The 11,780-nt window shown below is 41.5% G+C and overlaps 1 protein-coding gene across 1 annotated transcript in view; it reads right to left on the bottom strand.

Moving 5' to 3' along the window:
• Positions 1–5,317, bottom strand: part of tmx3b (thioredoxin related transmembrane protein 3b) — a 108,936-nt gene extending 103,619 nt beyond the window's left edge. The window contains exon 1 of the mRNA XM_057327556.1: positions 5,282–5,317. Within this exon, the coding sequence (XP_057183539.1) occupies positions 5,282–5,305 (24 nt within the window). The 5' untranslated portion in view covers positions 5,306–5,317. The remainder of the gene's footprint in view (positions 1–5,281) is intronic.
• Between the last annotated feature and the right edge of the window lie 6,463 nt (positions 5,318–11,780).

The following is an 11,780-nucleotide window of genomic DNA, read 5'->3' on the forward strand; positions in this document are numbered from 1 at the left end:
ATAATCCAGTTGCAAATGGAGGTGTTAATTTCCAGGTTCCCAAGTTTGGTGATTAACTTGGAAGGGACGACAGTATTGAATGCAGAGCTGAAGTCAACAAACAGCATTCGTGCATAAGTGTTTTTATTGTCCAAGTGTGTGAGTACAGAGTGTAGTGCTATGGAGACGGCATCCTCTGTGCTCCTATTGCTGCGGTAGGCAAACTGGTATGGGTCCAGTGTGGATGGAAGGGAGTCCTTTAGGTGAGCCAGGACCAGCCGCTCAAAGCACTTCATAACAATAGGTGTGAGTGCTACAGGTCGGTAGTCATTCAGGCATGTAGGGCTAGAGTGTTTCGGCACTGGCACAATGGAGGTGGATTTAAAGCATGCTGGCACAACTGCTTTGGCGAGGGACAGGTTGAAAATATCCGTAAAGACCCCAGCGAGTTGCTCTGCACATGCCCTTAGTACACGACTGGGGATGCCGTCTGGTCCAGCAGCCTTCCGTGCGTTGATCCGGCTCAGTGCCGTGTAGACATCTGAGGAGGTGAGTGTGATGGTCGGGTGGTCATCTAAGGGTGTGAGCTTGGTGGCAGTTTCCTTATTGTCTCTCTCAAAGCGAGCATAAAAGTCATTAAGCTCGTTCAGGAAGACAACATCTGTGGCTACGGGGGTGGAGTGGCTGGGTTTGTAGTCGCTGATGACCTGGATGCCCTGCCACATGCGTCGAGGATCAGTGTTGGAAAAGTGCTCCTCTAGCTTTAGCTTGTAGCAGTGCTTGGCCTTTTTGATGCCCCTCTTCAGATTTGCCCTGGAAGTGCTGTAGGCCTGTGCATCACCTGAGCTGAAGGCAGTGTTGCGTGACTTCAACAGGAGGCGCACTTCCTTGTTCATCCATGGCTTCTGATTTGGGTATGTAGTGATCTGTTTCTGGGTTGTAACACTGTCTATGGTGATGTTAATGTAGTCCAGTACAGAGGATGTGTAGCTGTCTATGTCCATATGAAAGCCACAGGTAGCCTGAGAAGCAAACATACTCCAGTCTGTGTCTTGAAACCTGTCCTGGAGTGTAGAGTCTGCACCCGCAGGCCACACTTTGATGGTCCTTACTGATGGCTTCACACGATTAATGATGGGTGAATACTTGGGGGTAACGAACAGAGAAAGGTGATCAGATTGACCCAGGTGGGGGAGGGGGGTCACAGCGTAAGCTTCAGCCATGTTTGTATAGACATAGTCCAAATTTTTGTTTCCTCTGGTGGGACAGGAAACATGCTGGTGAAATTTGGGGAGCACTGTCTTTAAGTTTGAGTGATTAAAATCTCCCGCAACAATAAATGCAGCCTCCGGGTGAGCAGTCTGTTGTTTACTTATGGCCGCATGAAGTTTAAAGGATTCAACGGTGAAGAAGAGCTGTGCTGAAATGCGTCACGCTTACAAAGTTTATCATTAACAACCACGGCGTGTAGAGATAAGATGTAAGAAAGAGATTCATTCAGTCACACTCTTGACTGTATAACCCGAAGCCATAGAGTGTTTTAGTGATGTTGTTTTCTATATATTTCTCATTTGAACAACTGATTTTTATGTTCCTTAGAGAATCAAATGGCAATAAAACAGCAATAAAATAATTCATAATCATAATAAATAACGCTTCTCAGCTTGTTTTGTAGCGTCATCTAATCTAATATCTGAAAGTAATAATCAAGATTACAACATCAAGTGCAATAATCAGCATCAATGATTTTGTTTTAATCTTGTAGTCCTATGGAATGAGTATATGTTTTATAAGATAATGTTATATGCTGCTCTGATCCACATCAGTTTAAAGACACCTCTGGTGCTGCTTTGTTTCTTGTTTAAATTAAACAAGTTATCTGGGTTAAACTATGTTTTCAACATTTTCATGATTTATATTTTATAATTTATTTCATCTACATACATACATTAATCTCATTACGTTGTGCAATTGTTCTGTATACACAACTCTGGGAAGTAAATTATCACTTGTACCTCTAGTCAGCAATCCTAGGATTTATTAATTTATTATTCGATGCCAGGTCAGGGTTACACACACATTTTCTGTCATGGTCTGTGGATCCCCTGAAGTAGCCTAGGCCACCCCATATATAAAATTCTAGCCCCGCCACTGAAACTCTGTAACACGCTAAAAGCTAAGCTGCCATCAAAGCTGAAATGTAATGCAGGAAAGAGACCGGTAGCACCATGATGAGCTTAAATCTTTATTTAAATTGTGATAAGAGCATAGAGTTGAGTGCTCGCTGTCCATCAGTTGGCGCTCGATTGCCTACAATGCTCCACACTGCAAATTGCACTGCAATTAGAAACCAGCTCTTCAGACAGAGCTTGATAAAATAAGCACAGGACAATGTAAAAGCAGCTCCCTCAGCGGAGTTTAAATAGTCTTCTTGGCTACTGGACCCACATTCTGCCCGCACCTGTTTATTACCTACCTGAACCGCAAATGACACGTGAATAATTATTCACCCGTTACATCAAATATTAGCGGTTCACCCGCAGGTACCCACCCGAGTGCAGGACTCTGGTGGGTAGGCCTACCTTTAATATGCTCTTCGTTTTGTGAATGATAATGTTAATAATGTTTTTAGTTTAAATTAATGGTGGGGAAATGTCCTCACAGCACATGCCTAGTGATAACAACTCAAAACTTGTTTTGTATTGTTCATATTTCGGGCATTTGTTTTGCACATTAAAAACAGTCAGGAAAAACCGGGAAACCACCCAAATCCAAAAAAACACCATGATACAGATTTTTGGTCAAACCGCCAAGCACTATCCTGTAGTCAAAAACAAGAGAGATTCAACAAAATATGAATAACTGATGAAACTGATGATAATGTTTGCTCTAGGTTTTTTGAAAGTGACCTATTAGTCAGATATGGTGACCCATACCCGAAATGTGACCTCTGCATTTAACCCATCCAGAGAGTAGTGAACACACGCACAGCNGTCCAAATTTTTGTTTCCTCTGGTGGGACAGGAAACATGCTGGTGAAATTTGGGGAGCACTGTCTTTAAGTTTGAGTGATTAAAATCTCCCGCAACAATAAATGCAGCCTCCGGGTGAGCAGTCTGTTGTTTACTTATGGCCGCATGAAGTTTAAAGGATTCAACGGTGAAGAAGAGCTGTGCTGAAATGCGTCACGCTTACAAAGTTTATCATTAACAACCACGGCGTGTAGAGATAAGATGTAAGAAAGAGATTCATTCAGTCACACTCTTGACTGTATAACCCGAAGCCATAGAGTGTTTTAGTGATGTTGTTTTCTATATATTTCTCATTTGAACAACTGATTTTTATGTTCCTTAGAGAATCAAATGGCAATAAAACAGCAATAAAATAATTCATAATCATAATAAATAACGCTTCTCAGCTTGTTTTGTAGCGTCATCTAATCTAATATCTGAAAGTAATAATCAAGATTACAACATCAAGTGCAATAATCAGCATCAATGATTTTGTTTTAATCTTGTAGTCCTATGGAATGAGTATATGTTTTATAAGATAATGTTATATGCTGCTCTGATCCACATCAGTTTAAAGACACCTCTGGTGCTGCTTTGTTTCTTGTTTAAATTAAACAAGTTATCTGGGTTAAACTATGTTTTCAACATTTTCATGATTTATATTTTATAATTTATTTCATCTACATACATACATTAATCTCATTACGTTGTGCAATTGTTCTGTATACACAACTCTGGAAAGTAAATTATCACTTGTACCTCTAATCAGAAATCCTAGGATTTATTTATTAATAATTCGATGCCAGGTCAGGGTTACACACACATTTTCTGTCATGGTCTGTGGACCCCCTGAAGTAGCCTTGGCCACCCCATATATAAAACTCTAGCTCCGCCACTGAAACTCTGCAACACGCTAAAAGCTAAGCTGCCATCAAAGCTGAAGTGTAATGCAGGAAAGAGGCCGTAGCACCAGATGAGCCTAAATCTTTATTGTGATAAGAGCATAGAGTCGAGTGCTCGCTGTCCATCAGTTGCTGCACGATTGCCTACAATGCTCAACACTGCAAATTGCGCTGCAATTAGAAACCAGCTCTTCAGACAGAGCTTGAACACAAATAAGCACAGGACCGTGTAAAAGCAGCTTCCTCAGCTGAGTTGAGTTGAAATAGTCTTTTGGCTACTGGACCCACATTCCGCCCGTGCCTATTTATTACCGACCCGAACCGCAAATGACACGTGAATAATTATTCCACCCGTTACATCAAATATTAGCCGTTCACCCGACCCGCGTGCAGGACTCTGGTGGGTAGGCCTACCTTAAATATGCTCTTCGTTTTGTGAATGATAATGTTAATAATGTTTTTAGTTTAAATAATGGTGGAAATGTCCTCACAGCACATGCCTAGTGAACAACTCAAAACTTGTTTTGTATGTTCATATTCGGGCATTTGTTTGCACATTAAAAACAGTCAGGAAAACCGGGAAACCACCCAAATCCAAAAAAACACCATGATACAGATTTTTGGTCAAACCGCCAAGCACTATCCTGTAGTCAAAAACAAGAGAAAGTCAGAAATTGGCATGATGAACGTGAAGAGAGAAGAAAGTGAAGCTCAACAAAATATGAATAACTGATGAAACTGATGATAATGTTTGCTCTAGGTTTTTTGAAAGTGACCTATTAGTCAGATATGGTGACCCATACCCGAAATGTGACCTCTGCATTTAACCCATCCAGAGAGTAGTGAACACACGCACAGCAAGTGGTGAACACACGTACACCCGGAGCAGTGGGCGCTGCAGCTATCACTGCAGCGCCCGGGGAGCAAGTAGGGGTAAGGTGCCTTGCTCAAGGGCACCTCAGTCGTTACCCGCCAGCCCTGGGAATCGAACCGGCAACCTTCTGGTCACGAGTCTGACTCTCTAACCATTAGGTTAGAGAGTCTGACTCTCTAACCATTAGGTTTACTCTCTAACCATTAGAGAGTAAAAAACCTGTAAAATTCCCCCTTTTGTACCATACACCTCATATTTTAAGGGGTTAATCAAGCCTGAGAGGGCATTAAAAGTAAATAATGTACAAATATCCCCTCCCAAACATTCCCTACTACCTCTCCAATTCATTTACATTTAGTCATTAGCAGACGCTTTTATCCAAAGCGACTTATAAATGAGGTGAACAACAGAAGCAATTAGAACAACACAGGGACAACAATGGCAATGCATAGTAAGTGCAATAAAACTAGTCAATAAAAATTCACTGTGTGCATGGTTGTTGAAAGGACACTCACATCCACCAGCCAAATGTCATCCATTCTGTTGTCTTTCAACCTAAACGAAATAGAAAACACAGACATGTTGAATCTGGATTAAGCTGAAGGAAACAGCAGTTGATGTAAGGTAGCAAAATGTAAGTGTTGAAGCTTTCAGTAAGTTTAGGTTTTAGCCTCTGTATATTCCAGTGGTTGCAAAAAACTAACACTTCAAACACTTGTCTAGGGTCAAATGTTAGGTCCATGTAGATCTGCAGAGAGATTGTGGAGTGCTGCTTCCAGAAAATATGCAAAAGATATGTTGGTAACACAATTGTCAGTTTTTAATGAGCGCCCCCATTATGAGAAAATTAACGTAATTGTAAAACATTGTGAATTAAATCACTCTAATGACCAATTAGATACTATCTATAGTTGAGCATTGGTGTAAATGGCCAGAGCATTCATGCAGTGATGAGGGATACAGAATGCATTCAGACAGCATACGACAGAAACAATAAGCCGTTGTCCTCATAATATACTCATAACCTTGCAAATAGTAAAGAGATTGCGGACTGCAGAAGCACATTGATTAGAGCGAATGTAAATGGACATAACCAAAGTCAGAATTTGACGTAGAGTTCCATAATCAGGGTTTGAAGCGCTGTTATGAATGTTATATTATTATTATTAAGTTAAAAGTGAATATAGTGTTCTTTAGCATTGCTGGTGCCATGCCATGAACCCTGCCCACACATCAAATAGAACCGAACCGAATCGTGGCTCTAAAACCGTGAACCAAACCTTGGAATTGGTGTATCGTTACACCCCTACTGTTTATGGACAATACTAGGTCAGGGCGGTGTGAATATAATGTCAGCAAAAAGAGATTTTCTATTCCATGTTTACCGAAAAATGTAAACAACTGGGTGTGCTTAACCAGCGCACTGCAGGTTTTCTTTATTTATTTATTGTTTCATTCGTAACACCATTCCAGCATCTAAAACTATATTCATGGTGAGCACTAGTAAATAGGGATGTAACAATATCAAAATCTCACTGTACGATAATACCTCGGTAGACCGTCCACGGTACGATATTTGATGCGGTATTTGAATTGGCAAATGATGACTTGGAAACGTGCCGTAAGCATCCTCTTTTCTTTATCCTCTAACTCATACCTCTAAGCAACAGTTATGATTATAGAATCAGAAAGAATCAGAATCAGAAAGAGCTTTATTGCCAAGTATGTTTGCACATACAAGGAATTTGTTTTGGTGACAGGAGCATCCAGAACACAGAAACAGCAACAACAGTACACAGAGACCATAACACAATAGAATACAGTACACAATGATTTAAATAAGGGCCTATGGGTATAAAAAATTAAGAAATACAATACAATAAACATAAGATAAAGATATAGAGAGTGTAAAGCTATGTATGTATGTAAATATGTACAAGTAAAAAATAAGAATAGACTATTGTAGTACAAGGTATGTGCTAAATACAGCAGAATGAATGAAATATAATTTACAGAAAAAGTTGTATAAAAATAGATAGTGTATTATCTGGAGGATATAATTAATATTGCACTTAATTATTATTGCACAGAGTTATTAATTGCACGGTGTGTAAAAACATTAACTGTTCAAGAGGTAGATGGCCTGAGGGAAGAAGCTGTTTTTGTGTCTGGTTGTTTTGGTGCTCAGTGCTCTGTAGCGCCGACCAGACGGCAGCATTGTGAAGAGTGATGGCTTGATGTGAGAGGTCCAGGGTGATTTTCTGAGCCCTTTTCCTCACTCTGGATGTATAAGTTCTTGGAGGGTGGGCAGGGGAGCACCAATGATCTTCTCAGCAGTCCGAACCGTCCTCTGTAGTCTTCTGATGTCTGACTTTGTGGCTGAGCCAAACCAGACAGTGATGGATGTGCAGAGGACAGACTCTATGACAGCTGAGTAAAACTGTTTTAATAGAGTTTGTGGTAGGTTGAACTTCTTCAGCTGATGTAAGAAGTACAACCTTTGCTGGGCTTTTTTAGCAATGGAGCCAATGTGATTGTCCCACTTCAGGTTCTGAGAGATGGTGGTGCCCAGGAACCTGAATGACTCCACTGCTGCCACAGTGACTGTTCATGATGGTGAGAGGGGGGAGTGCAGGGGGGTTTCTCCTGAAGTCCACAATCGTCTCCACTGTTTTAAGGTGTTCAGCTCCAAGTTGTTATGACTGCACCAGACAGCCAGCTGCTCAACCTCCTGTCTGTACGCAGACTCATCACCATCCTGGATGAGGCCAATGAGTGTGGTGTCGTCTGCGAACTTCAGAAGTCTGACAGAAGGGTCCTGGGCAGTGCAGTCATTTGTGTACAGGGAGAAGAGCAGTGGGGAGAGAACGCACCCCTGGGGGGCGCCAGTGCTGATTGTGCGGGTGCTGGATGTGAGTTTCCCCATTCTCACTAACTGCTGCCTGTCTGTCAGAAAGCTGGTGATCCACTGACAGATAGAGCCAGGAACAGATAGCTGGGTTAACTTTGTCTGGAGCAGTGATGGGATGATGGTGTTGAAAGCAGAGCTGAAGTCCACAAACAGGATCCTCACATAGGTCCCTGGTCTATCCAGATGTTTCAGGACAAAATGCAGCCCATGTTAACTGCATCCTCAACAGACCTGTTTGCTCTGTAGGCAAACTGCAGGGGGTCCAGTAAGGGTTCTGTGATGTCCTTCAGATAAGCCAGTACCAGTCTCTCGAATGACTTCATGACCACAGATGTGAGAGCGACGGGTCTGTAGTCATTCAGTCCTGTGATTTTGGGTTTCTTTGGATGGGGATTATGGTGGAGCGCTTGAAACAGGAAGGAACTGTGCACAGCTCCAGTGATCTGTTGAAGATCTGTGAGAAGATGAAGGCCAGTTGAATAGCACAGCTTTTAAGACAGGCTGGGGAGATACCATCTGGGCCTGGTGCTTTTCTTGTCTTTTGTTTCCTAAAGACTCGGCACACATCCTCTTCACTGATCTGAAGTGCAGGAGGTGGGGTGACTGAAGGTGATAGGTGTTGTGTAGAGAGAATGTCAGAGTTGGTGTGAGGTGTAAACTTAGCATTTTCAAATCTGCAGTAAAAGTCATTCAGATCATTGACCAGGTGTTGATTGCCTGCAAAATTGGGGGATGGTGGCTTGTAGTTGGTGATGTCTTTAAGGCCTTTCCACACAGATGCAGGGTCGTTGGCTGAAAACCGGTTTTCCAACTGTAGCGAGGAAGGCGGGACGAGAGCCGTGGGGCAGGAAGGCGGGGCCGTGGCGTAGTGATAATGAGTATCAGCTGTACGCGCACCGGTCCCGCATGCCTCACGGGGAGCTAGGGAGCATAAGAGGACGAGCGACGGGACTGCCGACGAGAGAGGACCGGGCCCGGAAATGTTAAGTTTTATTTATGTTTGTGTGGCCGGCAGTCGACCGTGAGGTGGCTGCCGGCCTTTTACTTCCGTGTTATTGTTTGTTTATTTTTGATTAAAGTTTATTGTTTAAATGTTCGCCGGTTCCCGCCTCCTTCCTTCCCTACATTGAACTTTGTTACACCAACTTTTTAGAGTAGTTTCTCTTAGCCACTCTGATCTCCTTTGTCAATGTGTTCCTAGCCTGCTTGTACAAGACTTTGTCCCCTTTTCTGTAGGCATCCTCCTTGGCTTGGCGAATCTGTCTGAGTTTTGCTGAGAACCATGGTTTATCATTGTTGTGTTTTAAGGAAGCCCTGGTAGGAATGCACAAATCCTCACAGAAACTGATGTATGATGTTACAGTCTCTGTGAGCTTGTCCAGATCGCTGGTAACAGCTTCAAAAACACTCCAATCGGTGCACTCGAAACATGCTTGTAAGGCCCGCTCTGTTTCGTTGGTCCATCTTTTAACAGTCTTTACCATAGGTTTGGCAGCTTTTAGTTTCTGCCTGTAGGCTGGGATAAGGTGAACCAGGCAGTGATCAGACAGTCCTAAAGCTGCTCTAGGGACAGAGCGATATGCATTCTTATTGTGGTGTAGCAATGGTCCAAAATATATTTGTCTCTGGTAGGGCATGTGATGTGTTGTCTGTATTTTGGCAGCTCGAGTGTAAGTTTTGCCTGATTAAAGTCGCCAAGAATAATAATAACAGAGTCCGGATGTTGTTGCTCAGTGTCCGTGATGTGATCGGCGAGCTGTTGTAACGCCACGCTCATGTGCGCTTGCGGTGGAATGTAAACACACACGAGAATGAACGAGGAAAACTCTCGCGGCGAGTAAAAGGGCTTAACGTTAATGAAGAGTGCTTCTAGGTCGAGACAGCACATCTTCTTCATCACTGTTGTATCTGTACACCACTTTTCATTGATGTAGAAACATACCCCACCACCGCGCGATTTCCCCGTTGATTCTGCGTCGCGGTCTGCTCTGAACAGCTGGTAGCCAGGCAGATGTAGCGTGCTGTCCGGGATGAAGTCATTTAGCCACGTTTCCACGAAACATAAAACAGCAGAGTTTGAAAAATCCTTATTTGTCCGGTAGAGTAGAAGAAGTTCGTCCGTTTTGTTTGGCAGAGAGCGCAGATCCGCTTCCCACGCTTGCGCGTCCTGGAGCGCTTTGTTAGTGCCGCTGCGCCTCCGACCACGATGTTAAGTAAAACGTCCGAATAATCAAAAACCGGTAAAAGATCACATGGTGTGCACTGCCGAATGTTCAGCAGTTCATCTCTTGTGAAACTGATTGTATGGGAAAAACATAAAACAGGACAAACTAACAAAAACACTAAAACAACTGGAGAGCTCAGCTCAGCCGAGGCAGCCATCTGCGGCGCCATCTTGGATGATATATAGTATGAGATGGGTCAAATGACCTTAAAATCCCTTTTACAAAATAAAATTATTGCACCAGATGGACCTTGCCAAAGGTAACATCTATAATTTTGAGATAATATTGAGACAATTTTGCTATTGCGATAACACGATATTGATAATATTGTTACATCCCTACTAGTAAATCAATACACAAGTCTGGTCTAAATCGATCCATACACAAGTTGGGGGAGGGACCATTTCGAATCCTCAACCAACTGCATGTCTTTGGGCTGTTATATGTTATGATGAAGGAACATATCAAAAAATACTTTTGACTTTCTTTCAGACTCTAAGTTCACGTTCAAAATGAATGTAAATCCCCTCTACTCTCACCCGCAATGCAACACTATCACAGATGTCTTTGGACCTGATGGAGTGGTTCTATAAAACCAATCACAGTGCTTGCGGTCTGCATAGAATTGACAAGTCAGACTAAGGTGCAGTGTACACGACCATGCACGTACTTTACCATGCCGTAGTTTTCCTGGGTCAAAATTGGTCTTTGGTGGTGGCTGATGAACATAGTCATCCACACACAGTTAAATGAACCATACTCTTCAACTGTGAGTCCAATACTGATAATAAATCCAAAATAAATGTAAAGAAACATTTGATTTGTCATTTTATTCTGTTGTTATTATTTAGTTTTAAAACCTTTTCCATGAAATCATGTGACATGATTACCTGTCACTCTCACTATCCTCCTTTCTTACACTCTTTGCAAAAAAGCTGTACTTTTGCACTGGCCTTCGTTGATTTAAATTTGCCAGGCTATATTTTGATATATAATTATATCAGTATCATAAGGAATTAAAACGTATTCTTAGTTATTAATTTCAAAGAGAGGACAAAAACACGCACATCAATCTCAAATGGGTGCTCCAAAAATATATCAAAAATACTTTATTATTTAAAAGACTTTCGCATGGCGCGTGACGTTTCGAGCACACAGGCTCTTCATCAGACAATTCAACAACACTAATGAACCCCAATTTATACCTCCAGGTGTACAAGGATCACATGACATCCAAAAAAATAAGAATTAAATACAATTATAATTGTGAAATAATAATAATGCATCTATATATAAACACGCAAAAGTCTAAATCATAATCCAATTAACTGATAATTTATGCACCTGCAAACATACAAAATAAATAAATGTAAAAAAATATTATTAACAATTCTTGAAACCAAAACCTTTTGAAAAAGTGTACAAAAACATAATATTAAGGGAAATAAAACATGATATTAAAGAAATAGACGAATGTCAAAGTCTTCATTTAATCCTCTGGGGATAACGTGTCCAATGTAAAAATCCAATAAGCCTCACACTGTAAAATATTACTTGCACGTCATGAACACTTCACTTACTCAATACCGATATACTTTAAAGTCGAAACTGAATGTCTCATTTCTACAAAATGCCGTGCTACCGAACTCTTTTGATCCTGGAGTCTAATTGAATAACGATGTTCAGCAATCCGAGTTTTTAAAGGTCTACTGGTTTTACCAATGTAACACAGACCACAGGGGCACTGCAACATATAGATCACATTAGATGTTTTACAAGAGATTGTACATTGAATTTTAAAAAATTTGCAGTGTCAGGATAGCTGTCGGCACACCACATTAGGTTAAACTACTTATCCTCGTAGTTGTGGATATAACT

This window comes from Triplophysa rosa, unplaced genomic scaffold, assembly GCF_024868665.1.
Source record: "Triplophysa rosa unplaced genomic scaffold, Trosa_1v2 scaffold248_ERROPOS245281, whole genome shotgun sequence".
Lineage (NCBI taxonomy): Eukaryota > Metazoa > Chordata > Actinopteri > Cypriniformes > Nemacheilidae > Triplophysa > Triplophysa rosa.